General features: G+C 41.8%; 2 protein-coding genes across 2 annotated transcripts in view; one reads left to right on the plus strand and one right to left on the minus strand.

The window, feature by feature from the left end:
- Positions 1-68: 68 nt before the first annotated feature.
- Positions 69-16,226, plus strand: LOC134348332 (endoribonuclease YbeY-like). The gene is made up of 4 exons (XM_063051527.1): positions 69-385; positions 2,441-2,572; positions 3,480-3,548; positions 14,366-16,226. Exons 1-4 carry the CDS (start codon positions 176-178, stop codon positions 14,450-14,452), a joined length of 498 nt encoding a protein of 165 aa, XP_062907597.1. The 5' UTR covers positions 69-175; the 3' UTR covers positions 14,453-16,226.
- Positions 11,259-17,946, minus strand: part of zgc:112416 (uncharacterized protein LOC550509 homolog) — a 123,426-nt gene continuing 116,738 nt past the window's right edge. Inside the window, exon 9 of the mRNA XM_063051526.1 lies at positions 11,259-11,915. The gene's annotated coding sequence lies outside the window, so the exon portion shown is untranslated. The remainder of the gene's footprint in view (positions 11,916-17,946) is intronic.

Genomic DNA, 17,946 nt, shown 5'->3' on the forward strand with positions numbered 1-17,946 from the left:
CTAATCGTTAACCGGCCTGTGCACCGCCCATACCACCATCAGCGCGGAACCAAAGTGCAGTCCGTCAGTGCAGTGTTCCCATCCGGTCAGCACGGAGCAGGAAGTCTGGTGCACTTACTTCCGCAGGGATGGGGTTGCTAATGACAACGGCTGCGGGTCGCGAACTGCGGCCTCCATGGCGCTCCTGATCCGCGATCTACAGCGGGCAGTACCGCTCCGCCGGGCCCGGCTTCGGCGAGACTGCCAGATCTTGCGCCAGATTCTTGGCCTAGGCCGCTTCGACCTGGGGCTGATCTGTGTGGACGACCGGAGGATGCGGATCTTGAACGGACGTTACCGGGGACGGGACGCGGCCACCGACGTGTTGTCCTTCCCCTTCCACCCGGTGAGACCTGGGTTCGAATGATGGGGGTCCGGTCGAGTCTACCCCTCACTCCCACTTAGTTCCTTTCAGCAACGCTGATTCGTGAGGATATTGCATTTAGAGTCGGTTTTCAGCTTTCGTTACTAAAAATAACTGCGAACACTCAGCGAGTCAGGCTGCGTATGCGGAGGAAGAAACAGTTAATGTTCGCGTCCTGCATCAGAGCCAGAACTTGATTGCATTTTTGTTTGCAGTTATTTCAGATTACCAAATTCTCCATTGTTCTGCTTTTCACCTAGTGTTAACCTGAAACAGAGATTTTAACCTAGGGAGCAATAGTATATAATCAAGTTAAGGCTGATTTATACATGCGTCAAATGTATGCTGTAGATACGGTGTAGCCACGAACCCTACGCCGTAGCCTAACGCGCACCTCTCCCAAAATGTAACAACGTGTCGCGGCGACGCAGACTAACACAACTGTGATTGGTCCACTTGGTAGCATCGCATTTCCTCCTACGCTGCAATAGCTTCCCATTGGGCGACTGAAGGGCAGGGAAGGAACTCTGGCTACAATGCTTTCCATAAAGCTTTACAGACCTCCGAAATTATGCAGGACCCTGTGCTTGACGCCAGTTTGTAGCTAACTGCTACAGCCTGTTGATTTCCACCTGAAGCTAAAACTCGAATGGTGATTGCCAGTCTCTGAGTATACAGTGTGTACGCTGATGTGAAATAAATGGCTGGAGACGATGAACCAAATCGTCAAATCTACCTGCCGACTTCCGAAAATATTTGAAATGCATTTCCTCGTCCATGTCTCTCAGTGGCCGGACAAGCACAGAAAATTCACCCTCCTTCTGTTTCAGTCGCCATTGTTTGAAGATTGAGTTTCTTCATGTTGAGTTTCAACACGAAGAAACTCAATACAGTGGCATAGAAACCCCACCGCCAACTAACATTTTGGCGGTGAATTGCAGGGACACAGACATGCCAACGCACAAGTATAAATGCTCACAACGGCGTAGCCCATTTGTATGGGCTACGGCGCAAGCTAGTACGCACAAGTATAAATCAGCCTTTAGATGGATCCGTGATTTGGAGGGCGGTGCAGATGTGGACCTCACACTCTAAAGGTGAACTCTTACTCCCAAATCTACCTTCAAGTAGCCCTTGCACTTGTCTACCTGCAGTGCACTTTCTCTGTAACTGGAACACTTATTTCTAATGTTTCATTGTATCATCTCGATGTCATTATGCATGACATGGCACGCAAAACAAAAGCTTTTCTCTATCTCAGTATGTGTGAATAATTAACCAATACCAGTGACTTTTTGAGAGTCTATTCAAAAGGAAGACGACAGCAGTTATGGTGTATTTTCAAGGCAGTGGATACAGTTAATGGTAAACAAATCCGTTGGCCTGTCATTCTTAATTTCAAGCTTCTTAGCTGCTGTTGGAGCCACTACTTTGGAGAGCATTCCATTGCATTGTAGTCATGTCTTGTAGATGATGTAAAAACATTGGCAAATCAGGACGGGAATCAGCCAGTGTAGCATCCAGCCTCTGCTCTACTTGAGAAACAATAACATTTGTTTATTTAGGGTGCCACAGTAAAGTAGCATTTAGCGCAAAGCTGGTACACCTCAGGGCGTTGGGCGTTTGGAGTTCAGTCCCAGCGTCCTCTGTAGGAAGTTCATGCGTGAGTTTCCTCCGGATGCTCTGGTTTCTCCCACAGTCCAAAGATGTAGGTTAATTAGTTGTTGTAACTTGTCCCATGATTAGGGTTAAATTGGGGGTTGCTGGCAGTGCAGTTTGAAGGGCTGATAGTGCCTATCCTGCACTGTATCTTTAAATACAGATTAATAACACTAAGCCACTGACCTTTCTGGGCAATGGTGACCTTAGTGGTTTTGACTGAGAATTTATAATGGCAATTATGTTGGAGAGGCTTTGCATGGTTGAGATGAGCATCGTCATTTATAAGTCTGAGCCTGAATATTCTCCAGGTCATTGATGTTAACTGAAAATTAATGATTATATAAAGTTTGATAATCTATTTAATCTTTCTTCCAGGATCTTGGAGTAGGAGATATGCCCAAACCCTTACATCAGGATGAATATAACCTTGGAGATATCTTCTTAGGAGTAGAATACATCTACAGACAAAGCCAAGTTCATGGGCAAGACTTCTACAATGTACTAACTGTATGTATTTGCACTGTCATAAACTGGTAGGAAGCCCACAAAAAGTGTATCAGAATGGGAAAACAATATGAATTATCTTTGGTAACTTATGGGAGAGGGGTGTATGCATTTTGTGAAACAGGATGAGAGGAAATTAATTCATGGGGCATTAACAAATCAGTAGGCCAGCAGGTGTGGTGCAAAATGGATCTTGAGTTCATTTTCATACTTAATTGGAATTCAATGGTTTAATATTTCGTGGCCTGGTAATGGAAACACCAATGCCCAAGAATGGAAAAGCCTACAAAAACTAGTGGATATAGCCCAGTCCATCCTAGAAAAAGCCCCCCCCCCCCCCCGGCACTGTCAGGCACATCTACAAGGAGCGCTGCCATGACAAAGCACCCCTCCCCCCCACCGTCCAGGCCATGCTCTCTTCTCACTGATGCCCTTGGGAAGGAGGTACAGGATCATAGGGTGCCACACCACCAGGTTCTGGAACAGTTAATACCTTTCAACAATCATGCTCCTGAACCAGTGTGGATAACTTCATCCACCTCAACTCTGAACTGATTCTGCAATCAATGGACTAATTTTCAACAACTCTACAACTCATGTTCTCAATATCTTTTTTTCATAGATTTGCAGAGTTTGTCCTCTTTGGCACATTAGTTGTTTGTCTATCTTTGCTTGTGTGTAGCTTTTACTTGATTCTATTGTGTTGCTTGTATCAACTATGAATGCCTGTGACAAAACTGATCTCGGTAGTATACGGTGTCATATACATACTAAGATACTGAATTTACTTTGAATTTATTGGATTTTGAAACTTTTCAGCTTTTAAACTAAATTTCTTAGTCAAGGCAAGCAGGCAATATTTAACCATGGTCTTTTATAGTGAATGATCTGTTTTTTCACAATTGTGTAGGTAACTACATTACATGGAATCTGCCATCTGCTGGGCTATAAGCACAGTACAGAAACTGAATGGAAACAGGTATGGTTGTACTTTCCTATATGCTCTGAAGTCCCAGCTAACTACCTGTGCTCCAATATATCATTACTCAAGAGCAGTAAACAACCTGCTAGAGGAAATTGGAGGGCAGAGAGCAGCTTCTGGGGAGAGGGTGGGAAGGCCTTGCTGATGATTTAAAACGTCAACAGTTCCGTTCCTCCACAGATGCTGCTCAACCTGCTGAGTTTCTCCAGCAGATTGTTTGGTGCTCCAGATTCCACCATATCTGTCTCCATGTCATCATTCAAATCTTACGTTAAAATGTTTAAAACATTACTCTGCCCACAAATATGCTACTGTGTTGTCATCCAACCTGAAAAACTGAAGTAATTTTCTAGTTCCTAAGATAGTGTCCTTGTATGAATTATCTCCCTTTAAAATTTCTCTACTGAACAGAGGATCTGTTATATTCTTCCAGGTGGATAATGTAAGTTCTATTTTATTTATAATAAATCCTTTGCTGTGGATCTGAGGAAGATTCAAAATTAATATTTAATGTATTTGTTTTAAATCAGTAAAACACTTTTTTAAAATTTATTTTTATTGAAGGAATAACACAATACAAAATATATAATGGATTACATTTTCCTCCATTTTGCTTTAGTATCGTACCCCAAAAACAAACCTCCCCCCACCCGCCCTCCCCGAACATATCATGGCAGCTAATATATTTACAACACAACAATTCACAAATACAAGTACGGACATTTCACAACTATACCCCCACACTACTTCAAGATGATGGCTCACACACATCTGCAACATGTCAGATGATCCAAAATACACTCATCAACCACCCTGTGAGGTAAATTATAAGCATGTTAAATGGGAGGCAACTTTCCAAGTACAATCAAATGCCCTCAACTAGTAGGTAATTCCTTAAGACTCCCAAAATATAAGAAAGGTCCCCATTTCGAATAGAACTTTTTCACAGACCCCCTCAAAGTGAATTTAATCTTTTCTAATTTCAGAAAAAACATTACATCTTCTAACCAAGCAGCAGCAGTTGGGGGAGTGGCAGATTTCCAAACCAGCAAAATTCTCCAATGGGCCAATAGCGATGTAAATGCAATGATATCCGACTGGCTTGCATTTAAACCCAAATCATCATCTGCCACACCAAATACAGCTATAAGCAGGCAAGGTCTCAGTGTCACCCCCAAAACCTCACTGATAATTTTAAAAACCAGTGCCCAATAGTCATCAAGCCGAGGGCATGACCAAAATGCATGTACTAAACCAGCCGGAGAGAAGGAACACCTGTCACAGCCAGCGTCTGTCCCAGGGTATATGTCTGCAAGTCTGGCTTTACTTAAATGTACCCTGTGTAAAACTTTAAATTGTATGAGCCCCAGTCTAGCACATGATGATGAGAAATGAACCCTATTCAATACTTTTGCCCAATATTCCTCCACCAGATCCATACCGAGGTCGTCCTCCCACCGACTCTTAGTTTTGTTTAGATCTTGAACTCCCAAAAACATCAGCTGAGAGTATAGTTCAGAGATCAGCCCCTTATTGTTAAAGCTAAGAGTGAATTTTTCCCATAACATAGCAGATGGTAGAACAGGAAAAGAGGAAAATTTTTCCTTGACAAAGTGGCGAATCTGCAGGTATTTAAAAAAAAAAATGATTATGCGGAAGGCCATACTTACAGCACAGGTTATCAAAACTATCAAATATGTTATCAGTATACAAATCCTTAATGCGCATAAGACCATTCAAACCCCATTGTCTGAAAGCTGAATCGAATGTGGAGGGAGGAAATAAATGGTTTTTATGAATGGGGCCCAAAACTGAAGCTGATATGAACTTATAGTGACAGCGAAATTGATTAAAAATTTTGAAGGTGGAGAGCACAACCAGGTTAGATGTGAATTGAGAGGATTTCAATGGTAAGGAAGAATACACCAAAGCTGGGAGAGACTACGAGTGGCAAGACCGTGACTCAAGCAGGCACCAGATTATATCTGGCCGGTGAAGCCAAAATAATACTTTTTGAATGTTCGATGCCCAGTAATAATGAATAAAGCTGGGAAGACCCATTCCACCTACGTCACGACCTCTTTGGAGAGTGTGCTTATTAACCATTGGGACCTTATTTTCCCAAATAAAGAAGGTTATAGCTTGGTCGACTGATTTAAAAAATAACTTAGATAAGAAAACTGGCAAACACTGAAACAAATAGAGAAATCTAGGAAGTATAGTCATTTTCACTGACTGAATTCTCCCAGCTATAGTAAGGGGTAAACTGCGCCATCTCTCGAAATCATCCTTCATTTGGCTAACCTCAGGCCTGTAGTTAGCTTCAAACAGAGATGTAAAAGAGCGAGTAATATGTATTCCTAGGTATACAAAACCATCTTGAAATAAAGGAAAAGGCAAGGATTCCTGTCGGATCTGTAGGGCCAAGTTATTAATGGGAAAGCATTTGCTTTTTTGAAAGTTCAGTTTATAGCCAGAGAAGGCTTCAAATTGACCTAATAATGACACAATAGCAGGACTACTACCTACAGGGTCGCTAACGTAAAGTAGGAGGTCATCAGCATATAGGGAAACACGGTGTTCCATGTCCCCTCTTCTACACCTTGAAATAATGTAGTTGACTCCTAAGTGCAATAGAAAGAGGCTCAATTGCAATTGCAAAAAGAAGAGGGGACAATGGGCAGCCTTGGCGAGTGCCACATGTTAATGGGAAATAGTCAGATCGAAAATAATTTGTCTGTATACATGCTAAAGACGAGTGGTATAATAGCTTAACCCAAGCTATAAATATTCTGCCAAATCCAAATTTCTCCAAAACACTAAATAAGTATACCCATTCCACTCTATCAAATGCCTTCTCCGTGTCTAAGGAGATAACAACCTCTGGACTTGGAGAATCACTGGGTGAATTGATTATGGGGAGCAAGGACATGGCAGACCAATTGAATAATTACTTTGGTTCTGTCTTCACTAAGGAGGACATAAATAATCTTCCAGAAATAGTAAGGGACAGAGGGTCCAGTGAGATGGAGGAACTGAGCGAAATACATGTTAGTAGGGAAGTGGTGTTAGGTAAATTGAAGGGATTGAAGGCAGATAAATCCCCAGGGCCAGATGGTCTGCATCCCAGAGTGCTTAAGGAAGTGGCCCAAGAAATAGTGGATGCATTAGTGATAATTTTTCAAAACTCGTTAGATTCTGGACTAGTTCCTGAGGATTGGAGGGTGGCTAATGTAACCCCACTTTTTAAAAAAGGAGGGAGAGAGAAACCGGGGAATTATAGGCCGGTTAGCCTAACGTCGGTGGTGGGGAAACTGCTGGAGTCAGTTATCAAGGATGTGATAACAGCACATTTGGAAAGCGGTGAAATGATCGGACAAAGTCAGCATGGATTTGTGAAAGGAAAATCATGTCTGACGAATCTCATAGAATTATTTGAGGATGTAACTAGTAGAGTGGATAGGGGAGAACCAGTGGATGTGGTATATTTGGATTTTCAAAAGGCTTTTGACAAGGTCCCACACAGGAGATTAGTGTGCAAACTTAAAGCACATGGTATTGGGGGTAAGGTATTGGTGTGGGTGGAGAATTGGTTAGCAGACAGGAAGCAAAGAGTGGGAATAAACGGGACCTTTTCAGAATGGCAGGCGGTGACTAGTGGGGTACCGCAAGGCTCAGTGCTGGGACCCCAGTTGTTTACAATATATATTAATGACTTGGATGAGGGAATTAAATGCAGCATCTCCAAGTTTGCGGATGACACGAAGCTGGGTGGCAGTGTTAGCAGTGAGGAGGATGCTAAGAGGATGCAGGGTGACTTGGATAGGTTGGGTGAGTGGGCAAACTCATGGTAGATGCAATTTAATGTGGATAAATGTGAAGTTATCCACTTTGGTGGCAAAAATAGGAAAACAGATTATTATCTGAATGGTGGCCGATTAGGAAAAGGGGAGGTGCAACGAGACCTGGGTGTCATTATACACCAGTCATTGAAAGTGGGCATGCAGGTACAGCAGGCGGTGAAAAAGGCGAACGGTATGCTGGCATTTATAGCGAGAGGATTCGAGTACAGGAGCAGGGAGGTACTACTGCAGTTGTACAAGGCCTTGGTGAGACCACACCTGGAGTATTGTGTGCAGTTTTGGTCCCCTAATCTGAGGAAAGACATCCTTGCCATAGAGGGAGTACAAAGAAGGTTCACCAGATTGATTCCTGGGATGGCAGGTCTTTCATATGAAGAAAGACTGGATGAACTGGGCTTGTACTCGTTGGAATTTAGAAGATTGAGGGGGGATCTGATTGAAACGTATAAGATCCTAAAGGGATTGGACAGGCTAGATGCGGGAAGATTGTTCCCGATGTTGGGGAGGTCTAGAACGAGGGGTCACAGTTTGAGGATAGAGGGGAAGCCTTTTAGGACCGAGGTTAGGAAAAACTTCTTCACACAGAGAGTGGTGAATCTGTGGAATTCTCTGCCACAGCAAACTGTTGAGGCCAGTTCATTAGCTATGTTTAAAAGGAAGTTAGATATGGCCCTTGTGGCTACAGGGGTCACGGGGTATGGAGGGAAGGCTGGGTTCTGAGTTGGATGATCAGCCATGATCATAATAAATGGCGGTGCAGGCTCGAAGGGCCGAATGGCCTACTCCTGCACCTATTTTCTATGTTTCTATGTTTCTATGTTTCTATGAATAAACCACATCAGCCAGTCGACAGATATTAAAAAAAGAATAGCAATTTTTAATAAAACCTGTTTGATCATCTGAAATTATCTTGGGAAGGGGACGTTCTAAACGACATGCAAGCACTTTAGCCAAAATTTTCACATCTACATTCAAAAGTGAGATGGGGCGATATGATCCACATTGAGTCGGGTCCTTGTCCTTTTTAAGAAGTAGTGAAATAGCTGCCTGTGAAAGAGAAGGGGGTAAGGAGCCGTTCTCCAAAGATTCCTGAAACACTTCTAGAAGGACCGGTGTGAGCTTATCCCTAAATTTCTTATAAAGTTCTATTGGATAACCATAAGGACCTGGGGACTTACCACTCTGCATAGCCATAATGGCATTATTAATCTCTTCCTGCCCAACAGCCCGATCTAGGTTCTCCACCTCCTCTGGTTCAAGAGTTGGTATTACCAAATTATCTAAAAAAACGTTCCATATTTGTTTTATCTGAGGGGAACTCTGAGGCATACAGAGAGGAATAAAAAGTTGCAAAGATGTTATTAATCTCTTTTGGATTGCTTGTCAAGTTCTGGTGCGTGTCTCTTATCTGGGGAATAAGTCGTGATGCAGCTTGATATTTCAACTGATGAGCCATAAGCCGGCTCGCCTTGTCACCATATTCATAATAGAGGCCACGTGTCTTAAGAATTAATTGTTCTGATAGGTTTGTAGGTAGAAGATTAAACTTCTCTTGCAAATCAACCTGGCTTTTATATAATTCCGCAGTGGGTGCCTCAGAGTATTTTTTATCCAGGTCCAAAATAGATTGCAATAACACTTGCATTTCCTTCCTATACTCTTTATTGGCATGTGAAGTATAAGATATTATTTGACCCCTCAAGTAAGCTTTTAAAGTTTTCCCAAAGTAAAGAGTACGATACCGACTCAGTTTTGTTAGTCTCGAAGAATGTGTCAATGTTAGCTGATATATAACTACAAAATTTCTCATTAGAAAGCAAAAGGGGGTTAAGTCTCCACAGAGGCCATTCCCTAACGTTTAAAGGAAAACATAGGTCCAGTTTCACAGGCGAGTGATCAGATATAACTATAGCAGTGTATTCAATTTGTCTAATCATTGGTATCAAGGAGTTATCTATAAAGAAATAGTCCAGCCTGGAATAGGAGTGGTGAACATGAGAGAAGAAAGAGAATTGCCTAACTGATGGATTCAAAAATCTCCAAGGATCCATATAACCATTTTGTTGCATAAACATCGAGAAGGCCTTTGCCATACCAGAAAATGTTCCCCTAGGGCAAGACCTATCAAGCAGTGGGTCAATAGCACAGTTCAAATCTCCAGAAAAGATTAGTTTATGTGTATTCAGTTTAGGTATTAATGACAAAACCTTATTTGCAAATTGGACATCGTCCCAATTAGGAGCATAAACATTTACCAAAATAACAGGTATCTGAAAGAGAAAACCAGAGACTATAATAAAGTGACCATTAGGGTCACTGATTACATCAGATGATGTGAACTGCATTCTTTTGGTGATTAATATTGCCACCCCCCGGACCTACTATTAAATCTGGAATGAAAAACCTGACTAATCCATGCTTTACGAAGTCTATTATGGTCCTCCACCCTTAAATGTGTCTCTTGTAGAAATAGTATATCTGCTTTTAATTGTTTCAGATGAGCGAAAACTTTAGCTCTTTTAACCGGACCATTGAGCCCCTTTACATTCCAAGAAATAAACCTCACAGGGTGGCCTCCATCAGCAGTACTCACGTTAACCATATCAAAAGGCACACAGGGCCTACAATCCAAAACAGTGCAAGGGTATAAGTTGCACACAATAACGCACAATGAAAAGAAAGTCTGATCAATCCGTAACACACAAAAGAATAAACTGCCATGGTAATCCCCCAAAACACTCCCCCCACCCCTTTACACAAACAAAACAACCCAATTAACCCCCGAAACCTAGAACTATCTCCCCAATTGAGGATGATCGCAGGCAGTACCCAACAAAAAACTTCCAAGGCGTTCCCCATACAGCCCAACTTTCAATCTAATCTAGGGTGGCTCCCCTCCTTAACATTTATCCTATCACTTATACTACCTTTAATATAACATATAGGCTAAAGAAGACACAGGTCAAGCTAAGCATTAAAAACAAAAAAAAACACTGGGCAACTTAAACACCCGAGATACAAATCCCAAATATTTACATTTTGCTGGTTGAAAGTTTTTGTTAATCAGTTTCGGCAGCATAGCAGTTCGACCCGATCGCGTTCCACAAATTAAACTGGACAAAATGAACAAAGGAGTGGATTGGGAAAATTAAGAGTTTGCCTCGGCATGAGGCCCCTTCAATGCTGCACGAATAACCTAAAAAAGAGTCATTGCTCTTTTCGTTCTTCTTCTCCCCAGCGCGAATGGTAAAACTCTTTGGCCGCCTCTGGTGTATGGAAATAATGCCTTTTACCTTCATGGGTGACCCGGAGCTGGGCAGGATACAAGAGGCCAAACCTGACCCCTTTCCCGTAAAGCAGGGATTTCACCTCCTTGAAAGCTGCTCGTTTTCTCCCCAGCTCCGCACTAAAATCTTCATAAAAAAACACGCGGTGTCCGCGGAAATACAGCTCCTGCTTCCATCTATTGATGATGCGTTGCTTATCTTGAAAGGAACTTTCTTGGTCTCGTTTGCTTGGCTCCAGAGGCACCGGATGGTTTACGTCCGACTCGGTGAGCACGCGAAAGTACGACAGGACTTGGGAAAAAATTTGTCCCCAGCACTTCGTCAAAAAACTCGGTCATAAATTTAACAGGGTCCGAACCCTCCAAATTTTCAGGAATGCCAACCACTCTCAAATTGGATATCCGCGACCGATTTTCGAGGTCATCTAGCTTTCCCTTCAGAAATGCGTTTTCGCTCTGCAACGCTGCAATGGCGGCTTCGGCGCTCACCAGTCGGTCACTGTAATCATTCAGGCCGTCTTCAACCTCACGAATGCATTCGTCGAGTGACTCGTAAGCAGACATAATTTGTTCCATGGCAGCATTCACTGGTGATAAAGCATCTTCAAGTTCTGTTTTTAGGGCAGAATGCACCGCTTGCGTGATGTCAGTAATAAGTACTAAACGAAGCCTCTGCAAGTCATCGGGTAGGGCAGGTCCGGGTCCAGCTCCAGCAGCGTGCAACGGCGCCATTACTGTAACATCCGCCTTCTTGCTCGAGGCTTCGCTATCTTTTTCCCCAGTTTTACTTCGAAGGTACATTCTACTTGCCATTTCAATGTCCAGCTATGTCCCGCGTTGTTCACAATGGTCAATATTCAGTTATCTCGAGCATACGGCAAAGATAAACAGGTAGATTTTCAATAAAAATCGGGAGCCACACCCACATGCACCGACTCACTCCATACTCGACCCTGGAAGTCAAACACTTCTCAACGTTTCTGCTTTAGCTGCAGACTCAAAGTAAGGAGAACTTCAGAATCCCTGCAGTAGATCCATCATTATCAATGAACCAGACACCAGATAGGTTTTATTCTGATATTGATCAAAGTGGCAAATAGAAATGAGCACCAAGTTGTGAGTGTGTGATCTAAAAAGGGAGTGTAGGGTGGTGAGAATTAATTTTCAGGAGTCTCTAATGCTGCAATCGAGTTCTCTATTTTGCTTTCATCAAATCTAAATAGAAAAAGAAAATAACATTGATCAAAGAATATAAAGGATTATGTTTATGAGGGGCAATAAAAGAATGTTCAGAAGGGTGTTGCCTTACACAGAAAACTTAGACCTCTTACTACCTCAGGACATATTAGTTCACTTAACATCCAATCAGTGAAGAGATCTTGAAAGACAATTGGTGGAAAAAGTGTAGCAACCAACCTAAACATTAGTGATAAAAATGACTTGGTTGTCTTTTTAAGAGTATTAGTTGAGGCATAAGTAAAGGCTAGCTGGTTGGGAGAACATCCTGGCAAGTATCTAAGTAACCTCACGTAACTTTTAAAGTTTCCTTACAGAGACTTTATGGTGGAGCACTCATGCAATATGCAGTCTTGATCATCTGCTCAGAGCTGGAGTGCAGCCTCTCTGTATACTGGTTGACCCCAGGTTACAAATGCCCAACTTGTAGACACCTCTACACACAAACAAATCAGTGTGATAATTTAAAATCGAAATGCCTGATGTACATGCACACATTATTTCCCATGAGCAGCATAACTAGTTTCTCCCCTTTCTTTCTCTCACCACTTTTAGTAATTCTTCTTTCTATGTGCTTTAAGTGCCAGTCATCATGGTACTCTGGAATTAAGGTTACTGCTTCGAGTGATTTTGTGTACTTTCCAATTTATGGCCAAAGTTGACTTACAGATGTCTGTAGAAATGGAAGCCATTCAATAACCAGGAATGACCTGTAGGCATTCCAGTCTAATTTCAATACCTTAGGTTGCAGAGATGACTCAGAATGACTTGTATTTGCAACTAGAAATTGACTAACAGCAGCGACCTAATACCCCAATACCAATCCCAATCTTTGGTCCAGTGAAACATCAGAACTGCACTACCCCCACCCCCCCCAACACACACAGAGAAATGGTTAAGATAAATGCATGACTTTACATGGCAACTTCTCAATAAATGGTAACCACAAGAGATGCTGGAAATCCAGAGTAACACACACAAGATGCTGGAGGAACTCAGCAGGTTGGGCCACATCAATGGAGACGAATAGAGTTGACAATTCGGGGAGTTCTTCAGCATTTTGTGTGTGCTTCTCAGTAAATAAGCAATGATTTGTATAGAAAGTTGACAGGCAGTTTGTCCTAGATCTATAAGGAATATTTCACTTCAAAACACAAGTGGAATTCTGTGCAAGTATAACTGTGTACTAAGAATGGCCAGTCTTGAGACAGTGCCTTTGTACCATAGATCTTAGCATTGTGTACAATGGTTTTGAAATCTGAAAAATTCTCACAAATGTTGATAACAAGCTTGTTCCTAACTAGTTTAGTCATAACTTGAAAAAAAGCATGTCTTAATCCGAACCTGTTGCAACTTTGCAACCATTCTGTTCTGTGGTACCAATACATGTGGGCCACCAGATAAAATAACTGGATTCATTCTATGGCCCTAAGCTCTCTGAACTTTTCAGACTGCTCAAACACATTTCACGTTGTGTGTACTTCAGAGATAACCACCATGACACCTAACTGTTTCATGAAAAGGAAGCATGATTAGGATGTACATTACATTTTTTAAGTGCCTGTTGTGTCCTAAAGTACTTAACAACTAAAGCATTATACATACAAGAGATTCTGGCGATGCTGGAAACCCAGAGCAACACACACAAAATGCTGGAGGAATTCAGCAGGTCAGGCAGCATCTATGGAAGTTGTTGAACAGTCAACATTTCAGGCCGAGACCTTTCATCAGGACTGGAAAGGAAGGGGGAAGATGCCAGAATAAAAAGGAGGACAAACTAGAAGGTGATGAAGCTAGGTGGTTGTGGGAGGGGTGGGATGAAGTAAGAAGCTGGGAGGTGATAGGTAAAAAAGGCAAAGGGCTGGAGAAGAAGGAATCTGATAGGAGAGGAGAGTGGACCGTAGGAGAAAGGAAAGGAGGTGGGGCTCTAGGGGGAAGTGATAGGCAGGTGAGCAGAAGAGGTAAGAGGGGAGAGTGAGGAAATGAAGAACAAAGGAGGAGGGAAAAAAAACAGGAGGAGTTTTCCCAGGAATGATGCGTGGCCATCTTAGTGAGTCTGGGTGAGCACATGGTCGAAGGGCAGCAGAAATCACAGGGAGCGCTGAGAGACGGTCTCACTGAACTCCCATTGAAGAGAAGATTTAAACACCTTCAGGGTAGGCATTAGCTAAAGCATTAGCTTTGAAATGTGATCACTCTTGCTTTGTAACAAATACAGTAATCAAATGTGATCACCAAAGCATTGAATTTGGGTTAAGGAAGATAAGACCTGGAATATGCCTCAAGTCCATCAGCCTCTGTGATCAACTACACCAAATTCTTAAGTCAATTCTGAAATTTCTTCTAATGTCATTGAATTTCATTGAATATGCATGTGTGTATTGAGATGGTGATAAATTCTGATTCTTTCCAATGTTTGTTTTCCTCAGATGTTCCACAGAGAATCCAACACCCTTCAGTTGTTTAATAGACTCACTGGGTCTAACCTTCAGCCATTAACCCAGAACAGCTTCTAACCACAATAGCGGGTAGAACAGCTAGGTATCACTTGAGTTTCAGTGCTATGACTAATGGGCTGTCCCTCTCAAAAAATAAATAGTGTGTATTTTTGGATTATGAAAGACATTTCTTTGTGCTATGCAAATAAATTTATCAATATTTTTGGATTTTTATTTGTTTGTCGTTTTCAAGAAAAGTCATCCATGTTAAAGTTCAAGGTGGATTGGATGGAGAGTAAAGCAAATCTTCTTCTTGCCCTATCTATTGTGTAGTGCAAGAGGGCCTTTTAAATTCAAAGTTTACAGTATTATTTGGTAAGTCAAGGTAACACACCAGCCCTCATCAAGGGATCAGAAATGGAAAGAGCGAGCAATTTCAAGTTCTTTGGTGTCAACACCTTTGAGGATCTAACCTGGGCCCAACATAATGATGCAATTACAGAGAAGGCACGACAGTGGCTATATCACATTAGGAGTTTGAGGAGACTTGGTATGTCACCAAAGACACTCAAAAATTTCTACAGATGTACCATAGAGAGCATTCTAGCTGGTTGCATCAGCATTTGCTATTGAGGAGCCACTGCACAGGATTGGAAAAAGCTGTAAACTCAGCCAGCTTCATCGTGGGCACTGGCATCCCCAGCATCCAGGACACCTTCAAAAGACGGTGCCTCACAAAGGCGGCATCCAGTATGAAGGACCCCCATCACCCGGCTCATGGCCTCTTCTCAGTGCTGCCATCAGGGAGGTGGTACAGGAGCCTGAAGACACACACTCAATATTTCAGGAACAACTTCTTCCCCTCTGCCATTAAATTTCTGAATGGACAATGAACTTGTGAACACTTCCTCATATTTCCCCCTCTCTTTTTGCACTACTTATTTAATTTAGTTTTTTATGTTCTTATATTGTAATATAGTGCTTTTATTACTAGGTATTGCGATGCACTGCTGCCGCAGAACAGCAAATTTCACAGCATACTGTATGCGGGTGTTTTTTCATTCCCACTGCAACCATCCTTTCTTCATTAAATGACATTACCCATGAGTTCCTGCGTCCATTCCTGCCTGCGTAAATGGTTTTTGTTAGTTAGATCCTACCTTCAACAAATAGGTTGGGACATTTCAAATAAACTATATTTATCTGAAATTTAAAAGTATATAATTTCACATGTAATATAATATTCCATAACTCTAGAAATTAACCTCTACCTCAGACAAATGAAGTTATTTTTATTAATGATTAATGGAATGCAGATTAGTGGAATGGAACAATAACTCCAGATTTATTGCTTGTCTCTGGTCATGGGGCCTCTGCATTCTCATGATTTGAAACAATTGGGTGATGTGCTGGTTTTAGGTTTCTTTTCCTATATGACAATAGCCAACAAAAAAATATATATTTTTGTATAAAATTCCAGCAGCCTCGTTGTCAATTTTTCCCACACCAAGTTTTTTTCCAGAATTTTAGCTGAAATCAAATGTTCAAATTGCCATAGTGGATTTGAACTCTTGTTTCCTATTTTATTTATCCAGGGAAACACATAACAGGCCAACCCTAACAACCACTACTTCCATTGCAGTCAGTTTTCCATGAGTATCCTGGATGCAATGTTATAGAATTGAATCCAAAAATATAAAGCACCTTTCAAACATGAAAAGATTTTATTCCCCATGTATAGCATTGGCAGCTTTTAAAGGCCGTAAAATAATAATGATTTGAAAAAGTACATATGCAGTTCTACAACTTGCTGTACAAAAATGAAGATCTGTTAATAAACATTTAATGTGTTTATCCCTGACTTGTTAGGTGTGTAAATTGTGAACTCTGTTCATGTAGTTGTGATGCAGCTGTATTGGAGGGGAACGTACTGGACCAGGGAATTTTAGCTACAAGAGAAGGAAAGACCTGTTTGGAAAGGAAAGATCTTTTTGGAATAGAAAAACTTCGTTCCGGTGATGTTATCGTTCAGAATGGCAGCTTAAATCAATAGCTCCTCTGGAAAAACGCATATTTTGCCCCGTTAATCCATCAAATATCTTTCGAAAATATCTGAATTGATAAGGCGGTCAAGAATGGGGGAAAAAGAATGGAGATTAAAAAAGCACCACTGCGGATCCTATGGAAGAGAGAGGTACAACGCGTGGCTGTCCTGCATGTGCGTGTGGCGGCGAAGCGGCAAATATGATAAGGGAAGTCCAAAAAGATATAAAGCAGCAACTGAGTGATATAAAGTCAGAGCTCGCCAACGTCAATCAGAAAATAGCGGTGGCAGAGACTCGAATTGAGATGGTGGAAGATCGCGTGCAAAATGTGGAACAGATACTAAGTAAGATGATAAAAATATTAAATCAACAGGAAAGTAAATTGCTTGACCAGGAGGGAAGATCTCGACGGAAAAATATCAGGATTTATAATGTTCCCGAAGGAGCGGAGGGATTGTCAATGATGGACTTTGTAGACAAGTTTCTGCGGGAAGCGCTGGAGATTCCCCCCACTATGGAGATTGAAATTGAGAGGACCACGGCCTCCCGGAGACAGAGAAAGTAAACCGCGCTCAAAAGATTCCTTCAATTCAAGAGCAAGGCGGAGATTCTATGAAGGGCCTGGAGTAATAAGAGGGTGTTTTGGAACAGGAAGTTAATGTACTTCGATCATGATTACCCCCCGGCGGTCCTACAGAAACGGAAGGAATATTCCGAAGCGAAACGAATATTAAAGCAAGAAAAGATTAAATTCCAAACCCCGTACCCTGCTAATCTGAGGGTATTTTACCAAGAAGGAATACGACTATATCAGACGTTGGAGGAGACGACTAGAGACATGAACAGAGGACTGTCCATTCGCGTGGTCAAACCAAGGGAAAGTCTGGCTGAGCAGTTATCCCGATCTGCTTGGGAAATAGTAAGAGAACCGAGAAAGCAGGGGACGGGAACAGAATGAGAGAAGGATATTAGGGAGAGACTGTCAGTTCTCCGAGGGCAGCCCTCACCTCCTTCAGAAGAGCCATAAGGTTTGGCTAACTTTAAAAGTGCTGATAAACTAAACGGAAGCAAAAATAAACGGTGATATACCTATCTCGAGAAATACGTATTATAATGTGGATTTTATATTACTCAATTTTTAAAAATTCGTTTATTCATTCCTCCCCCCCCCCACCTAAATGAGAATATATCCATGAGAGGAATACACAGGGAAATCATTTCTGTGTAATGGATATAGTTTTTTTTTAACTCACTTTTATAGGTACTGCAGCGGGGGCCCTCAACTCACAGGTAGGAGGGGCTATCCCCCATGGCTAGACTTTTCTAGCCCAACCCAGGGTCATCTAGAGCTCCCAGCCTTGGAATCACACATTCGTTACTTTTTTTTAATTATTCGCGTTTCTTGGCTCTTATTTGTTCAGGGAGTAGATCGATTGTTATATTCTGCAAATTTCAATGATATACTAACAGATAAATACACATTACTAAGGACAAAGTAAAATTCATTTCTTTTAATGTCAATGGGCT

Source organism: Mobula hypostoma, chromosome 6, assembly GCF_963921235.1.
Source record: "Mobula hypostoma chromosome 6, sMobHyp1.1, whole genome shotgun sequence".
Lineage (NCBI taxonomy): Eukaryota > Metazoa > Chordata > Chondrichthyes > Myliobatiformes > Myliobatidae > Mobula > Mobula hypostoma.